General features: G+C 49.5%; 1 protein-coding gene across 2 annotated transcripts in view; it reads left to right on the forward strand.

The window, feature by feature from the left end:
* The first annotated feature begins 9,016 nt into the window (after nt 1–9,016).
* Nucleotides 9,017–26,590, forward strand: part of CALCB (calcitonin related polypeptide beta) — a 32,519-nt gene continuing 14,945 nt past the window's right edge. Inside the window, exons 1-3 of one of the 2 annotated variants that reach the window (XM_073550744.1) lie at nt 9,017–9,300; nt 9,679–9,774; nt 9,849–9,980. In XM_073550744.1, coding sequence (XP_073406845.1) covers nt 9,689–9,774; nt 9,849–9,980 — 218 coding nt within the window. In that variant the 5' untranslated portion in view covers nt 9,017–9,300; nt 9,679–9,688. The remainder of the gene's footprint in view (nt 9,301–9,678; nt 9,775–9,848; nt 9,981–26,590) is intronic. The other variant, XM_073550743.1, reaches the window with a different exon arrangement.

Below are 26,590 nucleotides of genomic sequence, written 5' to 3' on the forward strand. Positions count from 1 at the left end.
CTACAATGTCGCCGATTGTGACGACCCCAGGGTTATCCGCATGTTCCACGTGAATATGCTGAAGCCCTACCGGGAGCGCCCTGAAGAGGTAGTGGCCATCTGTGCACCTGAGGCAGAGGATTTAGCCGGACTTCCCTTGCCGGATGTCTTAGGGGAAAGGACTCAGTCTAAAACATGGGACCAGGTACACTTGGGTGAAGACCTAGGCCCCCGGGAGAGACAGCAGGCGGAGGTGTTGTTGAGGCTGCGACAGAGGATGTTTTCAGAGAGACCGGGGTACACTCGCCTGGCACAACACAAGGTTGAGACCCAGGATCAGACCCCCCTGCGACAAAACCCCTTCCGCGTCCCTGAGTCTGTACAAGAGGGGATGCGACAAGAGATACATGTTGCGTTTAGGGGTCATTGAAGAGTCAGATAGTCCCTGGGCATCCCCCGTAGTGTTAGTGCCCAAGAAGGATGGGACTACACGGTTTTGTGTAGACTATCGTAAGCTCAATGAGAAAACAGTGACGGATGCATACCCCATGCCGCGTGTGGATGAGTTGTTAGACCGGCTGGCGGGGGCAAAGTATTTGACCACCATCGATGTATGCAAAGGCTACTGGCAGATTCCCCTTAGTCCTGACGCTATTCCCAAGTCGGCATTTGTCACCCCGTTCGGCTTATTCCAGTTTCGAGTTATGCCATTCAGGATGAAGAATGCCTCGGCGACCTTCCAAAGGCTGGCTGACCGGCTTCTGGATGGTCTCCAGGACTATGCTTGTGCCTACCTGGACGACATCGCCATCTACAGTGCGACATGGGAAGAGCATCTAAATCACCTAGAAACAGTATTGGACAGGATCCACCAGGCCGGAATCACCCTGAACCCAAACAAGTGTCACGTGGGCAAAGCAGAGGTTCAGTATTTAGGGCATTGGGTGGGAAGTGGGAAACAGCGACCAGAACCAGCCAAGATTGAGGCCATAGCCAAATGGCCCATGCCATGCACTAAAACCCAGGTCATGGCGTTTTTAGGGACAGCGGGGTATTACAGGAAATTCGTTCCCAATTACAGCAGCGTAGCCAAGCCCCTCACTGATTTGACCCGTAAGAATCAACCCCGCCAGGTAACCTGGACCTCAGAGTGTGAGGAAGCCTTCCGCCAACTAAAGGACGCCCTCACCAATACCCCTGTATTGGCCGCACCCAATCCAACTACACGTTTCCTGGTTCATACAGACGCTTCTATGTTTGGATTGGGGGCAGTACTGAGCCATGTCGGGCTGGACGGCCAAGAACACCCGGTAGCTTACCTGAGTCGGAAACTACTGCCCCGTGAAGTAAGCTATGCGGCCATCGAGAAGGAGTGCCTGGTGGTAGTATGGGCACTCAAGAAGTTGCAACCATATTTGTATGGACGACAGTTTTCCCTCCTAACGGACCATAATCCCCTAGTCTGGCTTAATCGGGTCTCTGGAGACAACGCCAGATTGCTGCGGTCGAGTTTAGCCCTACAACCTCTGGACTTCACCATCCACCACAGACCCGGCAACCAAAACAGTAACGCCGATGGACTAAGTCGACAAACGGAACTTGTACCAACCCCATAAACTTCGGTCATCCCCAAACCGATCCGTTGAGGATCAGACTGTGTATGCCGATCGCGTCGCTGAAAAGGGGAGCCGTGTTACAGAACCACTCAGCACCCAGAATATGTTGTGCAGTTATATGTATATATAATAGGTTCCATGTGAGATGCATGTCCCTAATGTATCAGCAGTGTCCGCCCTCCCCCCACCTTTGTAATTCCCACAGTAAACATACGCAGGCTCCGGCCACCTGCGGCTTTTGTAATGCATGTCTGGCCTGACTCTTGTCTATTGGCCGGCCCTCTGTATCTGTGTGATATATTCTGTGTCCTGTGAGTAAAGTGTTGTCAGACTGGAAATACACGGAGAAGCAGTGATCTTTTATATGCGCCCATGCACTCAGAGGAATTCCAGCCAGCGTCCTTCATTCAGACTCCAGCCAACGCAGAGTGGACCTCCGAAAACACGGAGTGGTACTGAAAGAGGTACCCCAGCTTGGAAGACCCCGTTACAGAACCTAAGAACCCTAGCTCGCCCTACACCTATACCTCACTAGTGAAATGGACGGTGCAGAAACTAATCCCACCACTGCACTGAAAAACACAAAAGGAAAGTCACAAAACAGGGGTAACACCACTTAGCTTTGCTCTGTTGCTATTGCTCCAAGCAACAGAGTCCCCCACCAGAATTAAGCTTCCACCTGAAGCTACTACACCAGAGCTCTGCCTGAGCTGCAAGGAACTCCTCTCATTTGTTCCTTCCTCCACCAGACTTGGTTGGAATAAGCAATATCACCAACCGTGATTGCAACACCTGATACTCTTTTATAGGTAAGAGCCAGCAATCACACCTGCTTTATAATCATGTGCAATAACGCTCACCACCACCGGGGGCAAACTAGAACAAAAGACACCAGTGTATAATAATCCTAATGGCCACCGGGGCAAAACCAAACTTAAGCACACAGCTTAAGGAAAAAAAAAAAAGGTCACATGTGCTCTTAACTGTCATCATCCAACCTGGATCATGACACATTATAAGTCCCTTTATTGTTTCCTCTCTCCCTCCCTCCGTCCCCAATTCTTTATAAGTCCCTGTATTGTCCTCTCTCCCAATTCATTATAAGTCTCTGTATTGTGTCTTCTCTACCTCACCAATTCATTTTAAGTACCTGTACTGTGTCCTCTCTCCAATTCATTATAATTCCCTGTATTGTGTCCTCTCTCCCGAGTTCCTTATAAGTCCCTGTATTGTGTCCTCTCTCCCTCCCCAATTCATTATAAGTCCCTGTATTGTGTCCTCCCTCCCCAATTCATTAAGTCTCCATATTGTGTCCTCTCTCCCCAATTCATTATAAGTTCCTGTATTGTGTCCTCTCTCCCTCTCCAATTCATTATAAGTCCCTGTATTGTGTCCTATCTCCCTCCCCAATACATAAGTCACTGTATTGTGTCCTCTCCCTCCCCAATTCATTATAAGTCCCTTTGTTTCCTCTCACCCTCCCCAATTCATTATAAGTCCCTGTATTGTGTCCTCGCTCCCTCCCCTATTCATTATAAGTCCCTGTATTGTGTCCTCTCCCCAAATCATTATAAGTCCCTGTATTGTGTCCTCTCCCCAAATCATTATAAGTCACTGTATTGTGTCCTCTCTCCCCAATTCATTATAAGTCCCTGTATTGTGTCCTCTCCCCAAATCATTATAAGTCCCTGAATTGTGTCCTCTCTCCCCAATTCATTATAAGTCCCTGTATTGTGTGCTCTCTGCCTCCCCAATTCATTATAAGTCCATTGATTGTTTCCTCTCTCCCTCCCTCCCCAAATCTTTATAAGCCCCTGTAATGTGTCCTCTCTCCGCAATTCATTATAAGTCCCTGTATTGTGTCCTCTCTTCCTCTCCAATTCATTATAAGCCCCTTTATTGTTATCTCTCGCCCTCCCTCCCCAATTCTTTATGTATTGTGTCCTCTCTCCATAATTCATTATAAGTCCCTTTATTGTTTCCTCTCTCCCTCCCCAATTCATTATAAGTTCCTGTATTGTGTGTTCTCTCCCCAATTCATTATAAGTCCCTGTAGTGTCTTCTCCCCCTCCCCAATTCATTGTAAGTCCCTGTATTGTGTCCTCTCTCCATCCCCAATTCATAATAAGTCCCTGTATTGTGCCTACTTTCCCTTCCCAATTCATTATATGTCCCTTTGTTTCCTCTCTCCCTCCCCAATTCATTATATGTCCCTGTATTGTGTCCTCTCTCCCCCAATTCATTAATAGTCCCTGTATTGTGTCCTCTCTCCCCCAATTCATTAATAGTCCCTGTATTGTGTCCTCTATCCCCAATTCATTATAAGTCCCTTTATTGTTTCCTCTCTCCCTCCCTCCCCAATTTTTTATAAGCCCCTGTATGGTGTCCTCTCTCCCTTCCCAATTCAATATAAGTTACTGTATTGTGCCCTCTCTCTCTCCCCAACTCATTATAAGTCCATGTATTGTGTACTATTCCTCCCCAATTCAATATAAGTCCCTATATTGTGTCCCCTCTTCAATTCATTGAAAGTCTTTTCTTACCTCCGGACTATTCTATCTCGCTCCAGACTCTTATCTGGAGGGGATAGAAGAGTCCAAAGGGGATCGAAGAGTCCGGAGGGGATCGAAGAGTCCGGAGGGGATCGAAGAGTCCAGAGGGGATCGAAGAGTCCAGAGGGGATCGAAGAGTCCAGAGGGGAAGGAGGAGTCCAAAGGGAATGGAAGAGTCCGGAGGGAATGGAAGAGTCTGGAGGGAATGGAAGAGTCTGGAGGGAATGGAAGGGTCCGGAGGGAATGGAAGGGTCCGGAGGAGATGGAAGAGTGCGGAGGGGATGGAAGAGTGCGGAGGGAATGGAAGAGTCCGGAGGGGATGGAAGAGTGCGGAGGGGATGGAAGAGTGCGGAGGGGATGGAAGAGTGTGGAGGGGATGGAAGAGTGCGGAGGGGATGGAAGAGTGCGGACTCTTCTATCCCCTCCAGGGTCTTCTATTACCTCTGAACTCTTCCATCCCCTCCAGACTCTTCCATTGCCTCTGGACTCTTCTATTGCGCTCCGGACTCTTCTATTGCCTCCGAACTTTTCCATCCCCTTCATACTCTTTTATTACCTCTGATCTCTTCAATCGCCCTCTGGTCTCTTCTATTCCCTCTGGAGTCTTCTATCCCCTCCAGACTCTTCCATCTCCGCTGGACTGTTCCATCACCTCCGAATTCTTCCATCCCCTCCAGACTCTTCTATTATCTCTGGACTCTTCCATTCCCTCCAGTATTTTTATTACCTCCGGTCTCTTCTATCTCCCTCCAGACTCTTCTATCCCCTTCATACTTTTTTATTACCTCTGGTCTCTTCTATCTCCCTCTGGACTCTTCCATCCCTTCTGGACTCCATCAGCTCCGTGCTCTTCTATCGCCCTCCGTCTCCTCTGAAAGTTGCTTAATCCCAAGAGTACAAAGTGATCAGGCTTTTCAATTCTCTCTTACATTAACTATCATATTCAGGAGGTTTTCATACACATTAGATGTTTTCTATGAAAGCATCCCTCACAGACTCCTGTCTTCATAGGAATCCTTTGCCCCTTACAGACACCTCTGTGCCCTACACACTACTTTGTCTTCTAGACTCCCAACACCCCAGACTCCACTGTCCCCACTAGTTTCATGCAGGAAGGGGAACTTCCAGGAGAGTAAGGTGAATTCTCCATGGACAGCATATATCGGGGGGTCAGAAGGCTCTTACAAGTACATATCAGATGGTGGCCACTCCTGGTGAAAAGACTCATTTTATAGGGGTGTTTCTCGCAGTAATAAAGAACAAGTCATGCCATTGAGACTTTCCTAGTCTTACAGCAGCTGCCAGCAGAGGACAGTATGAATCTCTAGAAGGACGAGGGCAGCGATGGCTGCTATCTGATCTGTTCTTCTGGCACTATGTGCTCACTACTTATGTGGGCAATGGATGACCTTCTCTTGGCAATGCTTTGCAGTATAGGTGCACAGTTTAGCTTTAGAGGCCAAAGTAAGTAATTTGTTGGGCAATGCATCATTTCCCTCAATGTGATCACTGTATTATGCTATCTGGGTAGCGCATGCATAATCTGTGCATGGTGAGCAGTACATGATGAGTACTTTATACACATATATCAATATTTCCGGGCACTCTCCATGCCTTCACATATGTACAGCTGCACCTCCTCACCCCTGGATCGAGAGTTATAGTGAGTGCTGACGCCCTGGGGTGATGTGTGGCCCCAGCTGAATAAACACTAGTATAGAGCTCCGGACATCCTCTGACTTCTGGGTCTCCGAGAGGCATCTGCTCCAGTGTTTGTCCATTAGAGCAGGGAGTAAACACTCAGCACAGAGCTGTGTACACTGATGGCTCCATCCCCTCCTAGTGATCATCATTTACTGAACTGGATGGAGGCATCAATAACCTCCATCAACGACGCAAATCAGCAGAGTTCTGCCCCACAAACGTGGACCCCTCTAATGTTTGCCTGATTCAGGAAATGACGTTCAATCTTTTTTTTCACCTTGTGGAAAATAAAACTCATTAAACTTATAATAGAAAAAAAAACATAAAAGTTACTTAATTCAATGTCAATAAGAATCCACTGTCCCATTCCATATTGTCGCTCCAAAAAAAACCCTAACATCTATTCAGGTTGTGCATCTACTGCCAATTATCTCCTATCCCTGCTAATAAACAGGTGGCTCTCATCTTCTCCAGATGATTTGGAGACCTCTTCAGACTAGAAGAAACGTCCACATTTTATAAGCCTCAAATTGACTTCAAGTTCAACACTCTGCACTGATAAGTTTCTTATAATATCTTCATATTATTCAGAACCAAAACAATAAATAAGATCCTGTCTGCTGTCACCACTAGGGAGAGCTCCCTGTATACAGAGATACATAATATCCTGTCTGCAGCCACCACTAGGGGGAGCTCTCTGTATACAGAGATACATAATATCCTGTCTGCAGCCACCACTAGGGGGAGCTCCCTGTATACAGAGATACATGATAAGATCCTGTCTGCAGCCACCACTAGGGGGAGCTCCCTGTATACACAGATACATAAGATCCTGTCTGCAGCCACCACTAGGGGGAGCTCCCTGCATACAGAGATACATGATAAGATCATGTCTGCTGTCACCACTAGGGAGAGCTCCCTGTATACAGAGATACATAATATCCTGTCTGCAGCCACCACTAGGGGGAGCTCTCTGTATACAGAGATACATAATATCCTGTCTGCAGCCACCACTAGGGGGAGCTCCCTGTATACAGAGTCACATGATTAGATCCTGTCTGCAGCCACCACTAGGGGGAGCTCCCTGTATACAGAGATACATGATAATATCCTGTCTGCAGCCACCACTAGGGGGAGCTCCCTGTATAAAGAGATACATGATAAGATCCTGTCTGCAGTCACCACTAGGGAGAGCTCCCTGTATACAGAGATACATAATATCCTGTTTGCAGCCACCACTAGGGGGAGCTCCCTGTATACAGATATACATGATAAGATCCTGTCTGCAGCCACCACTAGGGGGAGCTCACTGTATACAGAGATACATAAGACCCTATCTGCAGCCACCACTAGGAGGAGCTCCCTGTATACAGATACATGATAAGAGCCTGTCTGCAGTCACCACTAGGGGGAGCTCCCTGTATACACAGATACTTCATAAAATCCTGTCTGCAGTCACCACTAGGGGGAGCTCCCTGTATAGAGAGATACATGATAATATCCTGTCTGCAGCCACCACTAGGGGGAGCTCCCTGTATAAAGAGATACATGATAAGATCCTGCCTGCAGTCACCACTAGGGAGAGCTCCCTGTATACAGAGATACATAATATCCTGTTTGCAGCCACCACTAGGGGGAGCTCCCTGTATACAGAGATACATGATAAGATCCTGTCTGCAGTCACCACTAGGGGGAGCTCCCTGTATAGAGAGATACATGATAAGATCCTGTCTGCAGCCACCACTATGGGGAGCTCACTATATACAGAGATATATGATAAGATCCTGTCTGCAGTCACCACTAGGGGGAGCTCCCTGTATACAGAGATACAGAAGATCCTGTCTGCAGTCACCACTAGGGGAGCTCCCTGTATACACAGATACATGATAAGATCCTGTCTGCAGCCACCACTATGGGGAGCTCACTATATACAGAGATATATGATAAGATCCTGTCTGCAGTCACCACTAGGGGGAGCTCCCTGTATACAGAGATACATTATAAGATCCTGTCTGCAGCCAACACTAGGGGGAGCTCCCTGTATATAGAGATACATGATAAGATCCTGTCTGTAGCCATCACTAGGGGGAGCTCCCTGTGTACATAGATACATGATAAGATCCTGTCTGTAGTCACCACTAGGGGGAGCTCCCTGTATACAGAGATACACGATAAGATCCTGTGTGCAGCCACCACTAGGGGGAGCTCCCTGTATACAGTGATACATGATAAGATCCTGTGTGAAGCCACCACTAGGGGGAGCTCCTTGTTTACAGTGATAGAGCTCAGAGTAGAGCTCCCTTTACTGATGGCTGCAGGCAGAATGTTATGTATCTCTGTATGTAGGAACCTCCCTGTTTTTCCATCTCGACTGTCCCCTATTGTAAGTGACTCTTTCTCTATAGCTTTCTTTGATTTGTATCTAGGCATTCATCTGTGCATCTCCTATCTATTGTCGCCCTCCCTCCTCTCCCCCCCCTACATCTCCACCTTCAGTGATTCCTGGTAGTGTTTTTTCTCTTTCCTATCCATTTCCTCTCTAGTTGCTTGTAATGTCTCATTCTATCTCTGAGCTGTTCTCTCTGTCTCATCTCCCTCACTCTCTATTTTCCCTCCTGTGTCATCTCACTCCATCTCTTAATTTGGCTGTCTCCTCTATGTCATCACTCTTCGTTTCTTGCTCTCTGTCAGTTCCTTGTTCTCTCTTATTTTCTAGCTCTCTCTTTAGTTTCTTGCTCTTTCTTGTTTTTTGCTCTCTTTAGTTTCTGGCTCTCTCTTTAGACAGTGAGAGCCCCGGTCGGCCGCCCTGTGTAGGTGGGATCCCTCCGCCCGGGTGGAGCAGACCTGATGTCGTCTACTGGCAGGAAGTCGTCCCGACTACTCCAGGCTGCCCAACTCTGGAGAACTTGGTCGTCAGCGATCCGATGGTCCCTGGGTGAGTGTCTGCAATGCAGTGGTGTTTGCAGTAGATGTCGCTTCTAATAAACGCTGCTCATTCACTTAGCTGTCTTCTAGAAGAAAATACAGTCATTTTTGGAAGGAGGGGGAGCCGTGTAAGGAAAGGATAAATTATTAATCGCTGGAGAGTCTTTCTTTTACTTTTCATTAACGTTTTAAGTTTTTTTTTTTATTTTGTCTTTTTTTTTTTTTCAATGACATCAATGCAAATGAGTCTGTCAGTGGCCAAAATGACTGGCACATTTTGTGAATGGAATACTCAGTGACTGTGATGACGTCATTGGAAGGCTTGGGGTCCGAGCACTAATGGGGATTGGACACTGGAAGTCCCGGGTGGAGCCTATTGGCTGGGCACCACTCATCCAACGCCTACACACTGGCAGCCAGGAGCTACATATAAAAGCCTAGCCTGCTCCATTGGAGAACATTGAGATTTGACAAGTTTGAGAGGAGTCTCCGTGATCTGCACTCTACACAAGGACCACTGGCCGGTGAGTAGCTGATGACCAGTTGTGGTGGGCACAGGATGACCCATTCTTCAGTTTTGGATGCCAGATGCTTTGCCATCAGTTGACCGAAGCCTTGGAGGGAACCCATGCGAAGACCTGTTGCTCCGCAGAAGTGGTCGTACTACCAGCCTCAGCATCCCCTTTGGCCGCCTGGGGCTTGTAGTACGTGGCGTTTCAGTGACTCTTCTTGTAATCAGCTTGTTTGGTCGGATGGTGTCTGAGGCTGGGAGTTGCGTGTGATGAATGTGGAGCGATTGCAGGGTGCCGGGTCCAGGCTGCGCTCACATCATTACTCTGGACTCTCTTAATGCTGATGGCATTCCTGGCAGACGGCCAACGCTTCTCCCTTAAATCTTGTAGGAAGGACATTATGGTCGTGCTGAAGATCTCATCTCTTCTTGCAGTCCTGGGATTGCTGGTTTGCCAGATGTGCAGCTCACAGGCGGCTCCAGTCAGGTAAGTGTGTGTCAGTGGGATGGTTCTGTGCGGACCCCGCAGACCAGTCACCACCTGCCTTTCTTTCCATGAAGATCTGGCTTAGAGTCATTACCAGACCGGGTCACAGTCAGTGACTACGAGGCGCGGAGGTTACTCAATGCACTGGTCAAAGAATTTGTGCAGATGACAGCAGAAGAAATGGAGCAGGCGAATGACGGGAACAGGTAAGAGTGGAGCCTTCCTATCACATGCTGACATTGAGCTACACTGCACAGCACAGAGTAGACTGCAGCCTGTACAAGTAAGGATCACTGCACAGCACAGAGTAGACTGCACCCTATACAAGTAAGGAGCACTGCACAGCACAGAGTAGACTGCACCCTATACAAGTAAGGACCACTGCACAGCACAGAGTAGACGGCAGCCTGTACATGTAAGGACCACTGCACAGCACAGAGTAGACTGCAGACTGTACAAGTAAGGACCACTGCACAGCAGAGTAGACTGCAGCCTGTACAAGGACCACTGCACAGCAGAGTAGACTGCAGCCTGTACAAGTAAGGACCACTGCACAGCACAGAGTAGACTGCACCCTATACAAGTAAGGACCACTGCACACCACAGAGTAGACTGCAGACTGTACAAGTAAGCACCACTGCACAGCACAGAGTAGACTGCAGCCAATACAAGGACCACTGCACAGCAGAGTAAACTGCAGCCTGTACAAGTAAGGACCACTGCACAGCACAGAGTAGACTGCAGCCTATACAAGAAAGAAGCACTGCACAGCACAGAGTAGACTGCAGCCAATACAAGTAAGGACCACTGCACAGCACAGAGTAGACTGCAGACTGTACAAGTAAGGACCACTGCACAGCACAGAGTAGACTGCAGCCTATACAAGTAAGGACCACTGCACAGCACAGAGTAGACTGCAGACTGTACAAGTAAGGACCACTGCACAGCACAGAGTAGACTGCAGCCTGTACAAGTAAGGAGCACTGCACAGCACAGAGTAGACTGCAGACTGTATACGTAAGGACCACTGCACAGCACAGAGTAGACTGCAGCCAATACAAGGACCACTGCACAGCACAGAGTAGACTGCAGACTGTACAAGTAAGGACCACTGCACAGCACAGAGTAGACTGCAGCCAATACAAGTAAGGACCACTGCACAGCACAGAGTAGACTGCAGCCTATACAAGTAAGGACCATTGCACAGCACAGAGTAGACTGCAGCCTATACAAGTAAGAAGCACTGCACAGCACAGAGTAGACTGCAGACTGTATATGTAAGGACCACTGCACAGCACAGAGTAGAGTGCAGCCTGTGCAAGTAAGGACCACTGCACAGCACAGAGTAGACTGCAGCCTGTACAAGAAATGATCACTGCACAGCACAGAGTAGACTGCAGCCTATACAAGTAAGGAGCACTGCACAGCACAGAGTAGACTGCAGCCTGTACAAGAAAGGACCATTGCACAGCACAGAGTAGACTGCAGACTGTATATGTAAGGACCACTTCACTGCACAAGTAGACTGTACAAGAAAGGACCACTGCACAGCACAGAGTAGACTGCAGACTGTATATGTAAGGACCACTGCACAGCACAGAGTAGACTGCAGACTGTATATGTAAGGACCACTGCACAGCACAGAGTAGACTGCAGACTGTATATGTAAGGACCACTGCACAGCACAGAGCAGACTGCAGCCTGTACAAGAAAGGACCATTGCACAGCACAGAGTAGACTGCAGCCTGTACAAGTAAGGACCACTGCACAGCACAGAATAGACTGCAGCCTGTACAAGTAAGGACCACTGCACAGCACAGAGTAGACTGCAGCCTGTATATGTAAGGACCACTGCACAGCACAGAGTAGACTGCAGCCTGTTCATGTAAGGACCACAGCACAGCACAGAGTAGATTGCAGCCTATACAAGTAAGGACCAATGCACAGCACAGAGTAGACTGCAGACTGTACATGTAAGGACCACTGCACAGCACAGAGTAGATTGCAGCCTATACAAGTAAGGACCACTGCACAGCACAGAGTAGACTGCAGACTGTACATGTAAGGACCACTGCACAGCACAGAGTAGATTGCAGCCTATACAAGTAAGGACCACTGCACAGCACAGAGTAAACTGCAGCCTGTACATACAAGGACCACTGCACAGCACAGAGTAGACTGCAGCCTGGACAAGGACCACTGCACAGCACAGAGAAAACTGCAGCCTGTACATGTAAGGACCACTGCACAGCACAGAGTAGACTGCAGCCTGTATATGTAAGGACCACAGCACAGAGTAAACTGCAGCCTGTACATGTAAGGACCACTGCAAAGCGCAGAGTAGACTGCAGCCTGGACAAGAACCACTGCACAGCACAGAGTGAACTGCAGCCTGTACATGTAAGGACCACTGCACAGCACAGAGTACACTGCAGCCTGTATATTTAAGGACCACTGCACAGCAGAGTAGACTGCAGCCTGTACATGTAAGGACCACTGCACAGCGCAGAATAGACTGCAGCCTGGACAAGGACCACTGCACAGCACAGAGTGAACTGCAGCCTGTACATGTAAGGACCACGGCACAGCACAGAGTACACTGCAGCCTGCATATTTAAGGACCACTGCACAGCAGAGTAGACTGCAGCCTGTACATGTAAGGACCACTGCACAGCACAGAGTAGACTGCATCCTGTACAAGTAAAGACCACTGCACAGCACAGAGTAGATTGCAGCCTATACAAGTAAGGACCACTGCACAGCACAGAGTAGACTGCAGCCTGTTCATGTAAGGACCACAGCACAGAGTAAACTGCAGCCTGTACATACAAGGACCACTGCACAGCACAGAGTAGACTGCAGCCTGGACAAGGACCACTGCACAGCACAGAGTAGACTGCAGCCTGTACATGTAAGGACCACGGCACAGCACAGAGCACACTGCAGCCTGTATATAAAGGACCACTGCACAGCAAAGAGTAGACTGTAGACTGTACATGTAAGGACCACTGCACAGCACAGAGTAGACTGCAGCCTGTGCATGTAAGGACCACTGCACAGCAGAGTAGACTGCAGCCTGTACAAGTAACGACCACTGCACAGCACACACTGCAGCCTGTACAAGGACCACTGCACAGCACAGAGTAGACTGCAGCCTTTACAAGCAAGGACCACTGCACAGCACAGAGTAGACTGCAGACTGTATATGTAAGGACCACTGCACAGCAGAGAGTAGAGTGCAGCCTGTACAAGAAAGGACCACTGCACAGCAGAGTAGACTGCAGCCTGTACATGTAAGGGCGACTGCAAAGCACAGAGTAGACTGCAGCCTGTACAAGTAAGGGACACTGTACAGCACAGATTACACTGCAGCCTGTACAAGTAAGAACCAATACGCAGCATAGAGTAGACTGCAGTCTGTAAATGTAAGGACCACTGCACAGCACAGAGTAGACTGCAGCCTCTACATGTAAGGACCACTGCACAGCACAGAGTAGACTGCAGACTGTACATGTAAGGACCACCGCACAGCACAGAGTGCAGCCTGTACAAGTAAGGACCACTGCACAGCACAGAGTCGAGTGCAGCCTGTACAGGAACCACTGCACAGCACAGAGTAGAGTGCAGCCTGTACAAGTAAGAACCAATACACAGCACAGAGTAGACTGCAGCCTGTACAAGTAAGAACTACTGCACAGCACAAAGTAGACTGCAGCCTGTACAAGTAAGGACCACTGCAGAGCACAGAGTAGACTGCTGCCTGTACATGTAAGGAACACTGCACATCACAGAGAAGACTGCAGCCTCTACATGTAAGGACCACTGCACAGCACACACTGCAGTCTGTACAAGTAAGGACCACTGCACAGCACAGAGTACACTGCAGCCTGTATATGTAAGGACCACTGCACAGCAGAGAGAAGACTGCAGCCTGTATAAGTAAGGACCACTACACAGCACAAAGTAGAACTGCAGCCTGTACATGCAAAGACCACTGCACAGCACAGAGTAGAGTGCAGCCTGTACATGTAAGGACCACTGCACAGCACAGTGAAGACTGCAGCCTGTACAAGTAAGGACCACTGCACAGAGCAGAGTAGACTGCAGCCTGTACATGTAAGGACCACTGCACAGCACAGAGTAGAGTGCAGCCTGTATGTGTAAGGACCACTGCACAGCACAGAGTAGACTGCAGCCTGTACATGCAAGGGCCACTGCACAGAACAGAGAAGACTGCAGCCTGTATATGTAAGGACCACTGCACAGCACAGAGTAGACTGCAGCCTGTACAAGTAAGAACCACTGCACAGCACACAGTAGACTGCAGCCTGTAAAAGTAAGGACCACTGCACAGCACAGAGTAGACTGCAGCCGGTACATGCAAGGACCACTACACAGCACAGAGTAGAGTGCAGCCTGTACATGTAAGGCCCACTGCACAGCACAGAATAGACTGCAGCCTGTATATGTAAGGACCACTACACAGCACAGAGTAGACTGCAGCCTGTACATGTAAGGACCACTACACAGCACAGAGTAGATTGCAGCCTATACAAGTAAGGACCACTGCACAGCACAGAGTAGACTGCAGCCTGTTCATGTAAGGACCACAGCACAGAGTAAACTGCAGCCTGTACATACAAGGACCACTGCACAGCACAGAGTAGACTGCAGCCTGGACAAGGACCACTGCACAGCACAGAGAAAACTGCAGCCTGTACATGTAAGGACCACGGCAGAGCACACTGCAGCCTGTATATAAAGGACCACTACACAGCAAAGAGTAGACTGTAGACTGTACATGTAAGGACCACTGCACAGCACAGAGTAGACTGCAGCCTGTGCATGTAAGGACCACTGCACAGCAGAGTAGACTGCAGCCTGTACAAGTAACGACCACTGCACAGCACAGAGTAGACTGCAGCCTTTACAAGCAAGGACCACTGCACAGCACAGAGTAGACTGCAGCCTGTACATGTAAGGGCGACTGCAAAGCACAGAGTAGACTGCAGCCTGTAAAAGTAAGGGCCAATGTACAGCACAGAGTACACTGCAGCCTGTACAAGTAAGAACCAATACGCAGCATAGAGTAGACTGCAGTCTGTAAATGTAAGGACCACTGCACAGCACAGAGTAGACTGCAGCCTCTACATGTAAGGACCACTGCACAGCACAGAGTAGACTGCAGACTGTACATGTAAGGACCACCGCACAGCACAGAGTGCAGCCTGTACAAGTAAGGACCACTGCACAGCACAGAGTCAAGTGCAGCCTGTACAGGAACCACTGCACAGCACAGAGTAGAGTGCAGCCTGTACAAGTAAGAACCAATACACAGCACAGAGTAGACTGCAGCCTGTACAAGTAAGAACTACTGCACAGCACAAAGTAGACTGCAGCCTGTACAAGTAAGGACCACTGCAGAGCACAGAGTAGACTGCAGCCTCTACATGTAAGGACCACTGCACAGCACACACTGCAGTCTGTACAAGTAAGGACCACTGCACAGCACAGAGTACACTGCAGCCTGTATATGTAAGGACCACTGCACAGCACAGAGTAGACTGCAGCGTGTACATGTAAGGACCACTACACAGCACAGAGTTGACTGCAGCCTATACAAGTAAGGACCACTGCACAGCACAGAGCAGACTGCAGACTGTATATGTAAGGACCATTGCACAGCACAGAGTAGACTGCAGCCTGTACAAGTAAGGACCACGGCACAGAACAGAGTAGACTGCAGCCTGTACATGTAAGGACCACTGCACAGCACAGAGTAGACTGCAGCCTGTACATGTAAGGACCACGGCACAGAACAGAGTAGACTGCAGCCTGTACATGTAAGGACCACTGCACAGCACAGAGTAGACTGCAGCCTGTACAAGTAAGGACCACTGCACAGAACAGAGTAGACTGCAGCCTGTACATGTAAGGACCACTGCACAGCACAGAGTAGACTGCAGCCTGTACATGCAAGGGCCACTGCACAGAACAGAGAAGACTGCAGCCTGTATATGTAAGGACCACTGCACAGCACAGAGTAGACTGCAGCCTGTACAAGTAAGAACCACTGCACAGCACACAGTAGACTGCAGCCTGTAAAAGTAAGGACCACTGCACAGCACAGAGTAGACTGCAGCCGGTACATGTAAGGCCCACTGCACAGCACAGAGTAGACTGCAGCCTGTACAAGAAAGGACCACTGCACAGCACAGAGTAGACTGCAGCCTGTACATGCAAGGACCACTACACAGCACAGAGTAGAGTGCAGCCTGTACATGTAAGGCCCACTGCACAGCACAGAATAGACTGCAGCCTGTATATGTAAGGACCACTACACAGCACAGAATAGACTGCAGCCTGTACATGTAAGGACCACTACACAGCACAGAGTAGACTGCAGCCTGTACATGTAAGGACCACTACACAGCACAGAGTAGACTGCAGCCTGTACATGTAAGGACCACTACACAGCACAGAGTAGACTGCAGCCTGTATGTGTAAGGACCACTACACAGCACAGAATAGACTGCAGCCTGTACATGTAAGGACCACTACACAGCACAGAGTAGACTGCAGCCTGTACAAGTAAGGACCACTACACAGCACAGAATAGACTGCAGCCTGTATATGTAAGGACCACTACACAGCACAGAGTAGACTGCAGCCTGTATGTGTAAGGACCACTACACAGCACAGAATAGACTGCAGCCTGTACATGTAAGGACCACTACACAGCACAGAATAGACTGCAGCCTGTACAAGTAAGGACCACTACACAGCACAGAATAGACTGCAGCCTGTATATGTAAGGACCACTACACAGCACAGAGTAGACTGCAGCCTGTATGTGTAAGGACCACTACACAGCACAGAGTAGACTGCAGCCTGTAAATGTAAGGACCACTACACAGCACAGAGTAGACTGCAGCCTGTATATGTAAGGACCACTACACAGCACAGAGTAGACTGCAGCCTGTATGTGTAAGGACCACTACACAGCACAGAGTAGACTGCAGCCTGTACATGTAAGGACCACTACACAGCACAGAGTAGACTGCAGCCTGTACATGTAAGGACCACTACACAGCACAGAATAGACTGCAGCCTGTACATGTAAGGACCACTACACAGCACAGAGTAGACTGCAGCCTGTATGTGCAAGGACCACTAGACAGCACAGAGTAGACTGCAGCCTGTACATGTAAGGACCACAACACAGCACAGAGTAGACTGCAGCCTGTACATGTAAGGACCACTACACAGCACAGAGTAGACTGCAGCCTGTACATGTAAGGACCACAACACAGCACAGAGTAGACTGCAGCCTGTATGTGTAAGGACCACTACACAGCACAGAGTAGACTGCAGCCTGTACAAGAAAGGACCACTGCACAGCACAGAGTAGACTGCAGCCTGTACATGCAAGGACCACTACACAGCACAGAGTAGAGTGCAGCCTGTACATGTAAGGCCCACTGCACAGCACAGAATAGACTGCAGCCTGTATATGTAAGGACCACTACACAGCACAGAATAGACTGCAGCCTGTACATGTAAGGACCACTACACAGCACAGAGTAGACTGCAGCCTGTACATGTAAGGACCACTACACAGCACAGAGTAGACTGCAGCCTGTACATGTAAGGACCACTACACAGCACAGAGTAGACTGCAGCCTGTATGTGTAAGGACCACTACACAGCACAGAATAGACTGCAGCCTGTACATGTAAGGACCACTACACAGCACAGAGTAGACTGCAGCCTGTACAAGTAAGGACCACTACACAGCACAGAATAGACTGCAGCCTGTATATGTAAGGACCACTACACAGCACAGAGTAGACTGCAGCCTGTATGTGTAAGGACCACTACACAGCACAGAATAGACTGCAGCCTGTACATGTAAGGACCACTACACAGCACAGAATAGACTGCAGCCTGTACAAGTAAGGACCACTACACAGCACAGAATAGATTGCAGCCTGTATATGTAAGGACCACTACACAGCACAGAGTAGACTGCAGCCTGTATGTGTAAGGACCACTACACAGCACAGAGTAGACTGCAGCCTGTAAATGTAAGGACCACTACACAGCACAGAGTAGACTGCAGCCTGTATATGTAAGGACCACTACACAGCACAGAGTAGACTGCAGCCTGTATGTGTAAGGACCACTACACAGCACAGAGTAGACTGCAGCCTGTACATGTAAGGACCACTACACAGCACAGAGTAGACTGCAGCCTGTACATGTAAGGACCACTACACAGCACAGAATAGACTGCAGCCTGTACATGTAAGGACCACTACACAGCACAGAGTAGACTGCAGCCTGTATGTGCAAGGACCACTAGACAGCACAGAGTAGACTGCAGCCTGTACATGTAAGGACCACAACACAGCACAGAGTAGACTGCAGCCTGTACATGTAAGGACCACTACACAGCACAGAGTAGACTGCAGCCTGTACATGTAAGGACCACAACACAGCACAGAGTAGACTGCAGCCTGTATGTGTAAGGACCACTACACAGCACAGAGTAGACTGCAGCCTGTACATGTAAGGACCACTACACAGCAGAGTAGACTGCAGCCTGTACATGTAAGGACCACTACACAGCACAGAATAGACTGTAGCCTGTACATGTAAGGACCACTACACAGCACAGAGTAGACTGCAGCCTGTATGTGTAAGGACCACTAGACAGCACAGAGTAGACTGCAGCCTGTACATGTAAGGACCATAACACAGCACAGAGTAGACTGCAGCCTGTACATGTAAGGACCACTACACAGCACAGAGTAGACTGCAGCCTGTACATGTAAGGACCACTACACAGCACAGAGAAGACTGCAGCCTGTATGTGCAAGGACCACTAGACAGCACAGAGTAGACTGCAGCCTGTACATGTAAGGACCACAACACAGCACAGAGTAGACTGCAGCCTGTACATGTAAGGACCACTACACAGCACAGAGTAGACTGCAGCCTGTACATGTAAGGACCACAACACAGCACAGAGTAGACTGCAGCCTGTATGTGTAAGGACCACTACACAGCACAGAGTAGACTGCAGCCTGTGCATGTAAGGACCACTACACAGCAGAGTAGACTGCAGCCTGTACATGTAAGGACCACTACACAGCACAGAATAGACTGTAGCCTGTACATGTAAGGACCACTACACAGCACACAGTAGACTGCAGCCTGTATGTGTAAGGACCACTAGACAGCACAGAGTAGACTGCAGCCTGTACATGTAAGGACCACAACACAGCACAGAGTAGACTGCAGCCTGTACATGTAAGGACCACTACACAGCACAGAGTAGACTGCAGCCTGTACATGTAAGGACCACTACACAGCACACAGTAGACTGCAGCCTGTACATGTAACCACCACTACACAGCACAGAGTAAATGGCAGCCAGTACGTGCAAGGACCACTGCACAGTACAGAGTGCAGCCTGTACATGTAAGGACCACTGCACAGCACAGAGTAGACTGCAGCCTGTACATGTAAGGACCACAACACAGCACAGAGTAGACTGCAGCCTGTACATGTAAGGACCACTACACAGCACAAAGTAGATTGCAGCCTGTACATGTAAGGACCACTACACAGCACAGAGTAGACTGCAGCCTGTACATGTAAGGACCACTACCCAGCACAGAGTAGATTGCAGACTGTACATGTAAGGACCACTACACAGCACAGAGTAGACTGCAGACTGTACATGGAAGGGCCACTACCCAGCACAGAGTAGACTGCAGCCTGTACATGTAAGGACCACTACACAGCACAGAGTAGACTGCAGCCTGTACATGTAAGGACCACTACACAGCACAGAGTAGACTGCAGCCTGTGCATGTAAGGACCACTACACAGCACAGAGTAGACTGCAGCCTGTACATGTAAGGACCACTACACAGCACAGAGTAGATTGCAGCCTGTACATGTAAGGACCACTACACAGCACAGAGTAGACTGCAGCCTGTAAATGTAAGGACCACTACACAGCACAGAGTAGATTGCAGACTGTACATGTAAGGACCACTACACAGCACAGAGTAGACTGCAGCCTGTACATGTAAGGACCACTACACAGCACAGAGTAGACTGCAGCCTGTACATGTAAGGACCACTACACAGCACAGAGTAGACTGCAGCCTGTACATGTAACCACCACTACACAGCACAGAGTAAACGGCAGCCAGTACGTGCAAGGACCACTGCACAGTACAGAGTGCAGCCTGTACATGTAAGGACCACTGCACAGCACAGAGTAGAGTGCAGCCTGTACATGTAAGGACCACTACACAGCACAGAGTAGACTGCAGCCTGTACATGTAAGGACCACTACACAGCAGAGTAGACTGCAGACTGTACATGTAAGGACCACTACACAGCACAGAGTAGACTGCAGCCTGTACATGTAACCACCACTACACAGCACAGAGTAAACGGCAGCCTGGACATGTAAGGACAACTACACAGCACAGAGTAGACTGCAGCCTGTACATGCAAAGACCACTGCACAGCACAGAGTAGATTGCAGCCTGTGCATGTAAGGACCACTGCACAGCACAGAGTAGACTGCAGCCTGTACATGCAAGGACCACTGCACAGAACAGAGTAGACTGCAGCCTGTATATGTAAGGACCACTGCACAGCACAGAGTAGACTGCAGCCTGTACAAGAACCACTGCACAGCAGAGAGTAGACTGCAGCCTGTAAAGGTAAGGACCACTGCACAGTACAGAGTAAACTGCAGCCGGTACATGTAAGGCCCACTGCACAGCACAGAGTAGACTGCAGCCTGTACATGCAAGGACCACTGCACAGAACAGAGTGCAGCCTGTACATGTAAGGACCACTGCACAGCACAGAGTAGAGTGCAGCCTGTACATGTAAGGACCACTACACAGCACAGAGTAGACTACAGCCTGTACATGTAAGGACCACTACACAGAACAGAGTGCAGCCTGTACATGTAAGGACCACTGCACAGCACAGAGTAGACTGCAGCCTGTACATGTAAGGATCACTGCACAGCACAGAGCAGACTGCAGCCTGTACATGCAAGGACCACTGCACAGAACAGAGTGCAGCCTGTACATGTAAGGAGCACTGCACAGCAGAGAAGACTGCAGCCTGTACAAGTAAGGAGAACAGAGTAGACTGCAGGCTGTACATGGAAGGGCCACTGCACAGCACAGAGAAGACTGCAGCCTGTACAAGTAAAGACCACTGCACAGCACAGAGTAGACTGCAGACTGTACATGCAAGGACCACTGCACAGCACAGAGTAGACTTCAGCCTTTACAAGTAAGGACCGCTGCAGAACAGAGTAAACTGCAGCCTGTATATGTAAGGACCACTGCACAGCACAGAGTAGACTGCAGCCTGTACAAGTAAGGACAACTGCACAGCACAGAGTAGAGTGCAGCCTGTACAAGTAAGGACCACTGCACAGCAGAGTAGACTGCAGCATGTACATGCAAGGTCCACTGCACAGCACAGAGATGACTGCAGCCTATACAAGTAAGGACCAATGCACAGCACAGAGTAGACTGCAGCCTATACAAGGACCACTGCACAGCACAGAGTAGACTGCAGCCTGTATATGTAAGGACCACTGCACAGCACAGAGCAGACTGCAGACTGTATATGTAAGGACCATTGCACAGCACAGAGTAGACTGCAGCCTGTACAAGTAAGGACCAATGCACAGCACAGAGTAGACTGCAGCCTGTACAAGACCACTGCACAGCACAGAATAGACTGCAGCCTGTACATGTAAGGACCACTACACAGCACAGAGTAGACTGCAGCCTGTACAAGGACCACTGCACAGAAAAGAGTAGACTGCAGCTTGTACATGTAAGGACCACTGCACAGCACAGAGATGACTGCAGCCTGTACAAGAAAGGACCAATGCACAGCAGAGTAGACTGCAGCCTATACAAGGACCACTGCACAGCACAGAGTAGACTGCAGCCTGTATATGTAAGGACCACTGCACAGCACAGAGCAGACTGCAGACTGTATATGTAAGGACCATTGCACAGCACAGAGTAGACTGCAGCCTGTACAAGTAAGGACCAATGCACAGCACAGAGTAGACTGCAGCCTGTACAAGTAAAGACCACTGCACAGCACAGAGTAGACTGCAGCCTGTACATCTAACTACCACTGCACAGCACAGAGTAGATTGAAGCCTGTACAAGTAAGGACCACTGCACAGCACAGAGTAGACTGCAGCCTGTACATGTAAGGAACACTGCACAGTACAGAGTAAACTGCAGCCTGTACAAGTAAGGACCACTGCACAGCACAGAGTAGACTGCAGCCTGTACATACAAAGGACCACTGCACAGCACAGAGTAGACTGCAGCCTGGACAAGGACCACTGCACAGCACACAGTACACTGCGGCCTGTATATTTAAGGACCACTGCACAGCACAGAGTAGACTGCAGCCTGTACATGTAAGGACCACTACACAGCACAGAGTAGACTGCAGCCTGTACATGTAAGGACCACTGCACAGCACAGAGTAGACTGTACATGTAAGGACCACTGCACAGCAGAGTAGACTGCAGCCTGTACATGTAAGGACCACTGCACAGAGTAAACTGCAGCCTGTACATACAAGGACCACTGCACAGCACAGAGTAGACTGCAGCCTGGACAAGGACCACTGCACAGCACATCGTACACTGCGGCCTGTATATTTAAGGACCACTGCACAGCACAGAGTAGACTGCAGCCTGTACATGTGTAAGGACCACTACACAGCACAGAGTAGACTGCAGCCTGTACATGTAAGGACCACTGCACAGCACAGAGTAGACTGTACATGTAAGGACCACTGCACAGCACAGAGTAGACTTCAGCCTGTATATGTAAGGACCACAGCACAGAGTAAACTGCAGCCTGTACATACAAGGACCACTGCACAGTACAGAGTAGACTGCAGCCTGGACAAGGACCACTGCACAGCACATAGTACACTGCGGCCTGTATATTTAAGGACCACTGCACAGCACAGAGTAGACTGCAGCCTGTACATGTGTAAGGACCACTACACAGCACAGAGTAGACTGCAGCCTGTACATGTAAGGACCACTGCACAGCACAGAGTAGACTGTACATGTAAGGACCACTGCACAGCACAGAGTAGACTGCAGCCTGTACATGTAAGGACCACTACACAGCAGAGTAGACTGCAGCCTGTACAAGTAAGGACCACTGCACAGCACAGAGTAGACTGCAGCCTGTACAAGTAAGGACCACTGCACAGCACAGAGTAGACTGCAGCCTGTACATGTAAGGACCACTGCACAGCAGAGTAGACTGCAGCCTGTACAAGTAAGGACCACTGCACAGCACAGAGTAGACTGCAGCCTGTACAAGTAAGGACCACTGCACAGCACAGAGTAGACTGCAACCTGTACAAGTAAGGACCACTGCACAGCACAGAGTAGACTGCAGCCTCTACATGTAAGGACCACTGCACAGCACAGAGTAGACTGCAGCCTGTACAAGTAGGGACCACTGCACAGCACAGAGCAGACTGCAGCCTCTATGTGTAGGGACCACTGCTCAGCACAGAGTAGACTGCAGCCTCTACATGTAGGGACCACTGCACAGAACAGAGTAGACTGCAGCCTGTATATGTAAGGACCACTGCACAGCACAGAGTAGACTGCAGCCTGTACAAGAACCACTGCACAGCAGAGAGTAGACTGCAGCCTGTAAAGGTAAGGACCACTGCACAGTACAGAGTAAACTGCAGCCGGTACATGTAAGGCCCACTGCACAGCACAGAGTAGACTGCAGCCTGTACATGCAAGGACCACTGCACAGAACAGAGTGCAGCCTGTACATGTAAGGACCACTGCACAGCACAGAGTAGAGTGCAGCCTGTACATGTAAGGACCACTACACAGCACAGAGTAGACTACAGCCTGTACATGTAAGGACCACTACACAGCACAGAGTAGACTGCAGCCTGTACATGTAAGGATCACTGCACAGCACAGAGCAGACTGCAGCCTGTACATGTAAGGAGCACTACACAGCACAGAGTAGACTGCAGCCTGTACATGTAAGGACCACTACACAGCACAGAGTAGACTGCAGCCTGTACATGTAAGGACCACTACACAGCACAGAATAGACTGCAGCCTGTACATGTAAGGACCACTACACAGCACAGAGTAGACTGCAGCCTGTATGTGCAAGGACCACTAGACAGCACAGAGTAGACTGCAGCCTGTACATGTAAGGACCACAACACAGCACAGAGTAGACTGCAGCCTGTACATGTAAGGACCACTACACAGCACAGAGTAGACTGCAGCCTGTACATGTAAGGACCACAACACAGCACAGAGTAGACTGCAGCCTGTATGTGTAAGGACCACTACACAGCACAGAGTAGACTGCAGCCTGTACATGTAAGGACCACTACACAGCAGAGTAGACTGCAGCCTGTACATGTAAGGACCACTACACAGCACAGAATAGACTGTAGCCTGTACATGTAAGGACCACTACACAGCACAGAGTAGACTGCAGCCTGTATGTGTAAGGACCACTAGACAGCACAGAGTAGACTGCAGCCTGTACATGTAAGGACCATAACACAGCACAGAGTAGACTGCAGCCTGTACATGTAAGGACCACTACACAGCACAGAGTAGACTGCAGCCTGTACATGTAAGGACCACTACACAGCACAGAGAAGACTGCAGCCTGTATGTGCAAGGACCACTAGACAGCACAGAGTAGACTGCAGCCTGTACATGTAAGGACCACAACACAGCACAGAGTAGACTGCAGCCTGTACATGTAAGGACCACTACACAGCACAGAGTAGACTGCAGCCTGTACATGTAAGGACCACAACACAGCACAGAGTAGACTGCAGCCTGTATGTGTAAGGACCACTACACAGCACAGAGTAGACTGCAGCCTGTGCATGTAAGGACCACTACACAGCAGAGTAGACTGCAGCCTGTACATGTAAGGACCACTACACAGCACAGAATAGACTGTAGCCTGTACATGTAAGGACCACTACACAGCACACAGTAGACTGCAGCCTGTATGTGTAAGGACCACTAGACAGCACAGAGTAGACTGCAGCCTGTACATGTAAGGACCACAACACAGCACAGAGTAGACTGCAGCCTGTACATGTAAGGACCACTACACAGCACAGAGTAGACTGCAGCCTGTACATGTAAGGACCACTACACAGCACACAGTAGACTGCAGCCTGTACATGTAACCACCACTACACAGCACAGAGTAAATGGCAGCCAGTACGTGCAAGGACCACTGCACAGTACAGAGTGCAGCCTGTACATGTAAGGACCACTGCACAGCACAGAGTAGACTGCAGCCTGTACATGTAAGGACCACAACACAGCACAGAGTAGACTGCAGCCTGTACATGTAAGGACCACTACACAGCACAAAGTAGATTGCAGCCTGTACATGTAAGGACCACTACACAGCACAGAGTAGACTGCAGCCTGTACATGTAAGGACCACTACCCAGCACAGAGTAGATTGCAGACTGTACATGTAAGGACCACTACACAGCACAGAGTAGACTGCAGACTGTACATGGAAGGGCCACTACCCAGCACAGAGTAGACTGCAGCCTGTACATGTAAGGACCACTACACAGCACAGAGTAGACTGCAGCCTGTACATGTAAGGACCACTACACAGCACAGAGTAGACTGCAGCCTGTGCATGTAAGGACCACTACACAGCACAGAGTAGACTGCAGCCTGTACATGTAAGGACCACTACACAGCACAGAGTAGATTGCAGCCTGTACATGTAAGGACCACTACACAGCACAGAGTAGACTGCAGCCTGTAAATGTAAGGACCACTACACAGCACAGAGTAGATTGCAGACTGTACATGTAAGGACCACTACACAGCACAGAGTAGACTGCAGCCTGTACATGTAAGGACCACTACACAGCACAGAGTAGACTGCAGCCTGTACATGTAAGGACCACTACACAGCACAGAGTAGACTGCAGCCTGTACATGTAACCACCACTACACAGCACAGAGTAAACGGCAGCCAGTACGTGCAAGGACCACTGCACAGTACAGAGTGCAGCCTGTACATGTAAGGACCACTGCACAGCACAGAGTAGAGTGCAGCCTGTACATGTAAGGACCACTACACAGCACAGAGTAGACTGCAGCCTGTACATGTAAGGACCACTACACAGCAGAGTAGACTGCAGACTGTACATGTAAGGACCACTACACAGCACAGAGTAGACTGCAGCCTGTACATGTAACCACCACTACACAGCACAGAGTAAACGGCAGCCTGGACATGTAAGGACAACTACACAGCACAGAGTAGACTGCAGCCTGTACATGCAAAGACCACTGCACAGCACAGAGTAGATTGCAGCCTGTGCATGTAAGGACCACTGCACAGCACAGAGTAGACTGCAGCCTGTACATGCAAGGACCACTGCACAGAACAGAGTAGACTGCAGCCTGTATATGTAAGGACCACTGCACAGCACAGAGTAGACTGCAGCCTGTACAAGAACCACTGCACAGCAGAGAGTAGACTGCAGCCTGTAAAGGTAAGGACCACTGCACAGTACAGAGTAAACTGCAGCCGGTACATGTAAGGCCCACTGCACAGCACAGAGTAGACTGCAGCCTGTACATGCAAGGACCACTGCACAGAACAGAGTGCAGCCTGTACATGTAAGGACCACTGCACAGCACAGAGTAGAGTGC

The sequence above is a fragment of the Dendrobates tinctorius genome, unplaced genomic scaffold (assembly GCF_039654945.1).
Source record: "Dendrobates tinctorius isolate UK_male_01 unplaced genomic scaffold, ASM3965494v1 ptg000168l, whole genome shotgun sequence".
Lineage (NCBI taxonomy): Eukaryota > Metazoa > Chordata > Amphibia > Anura > Dendrobatidae > Dendrobates > Dendrobates tinctorius.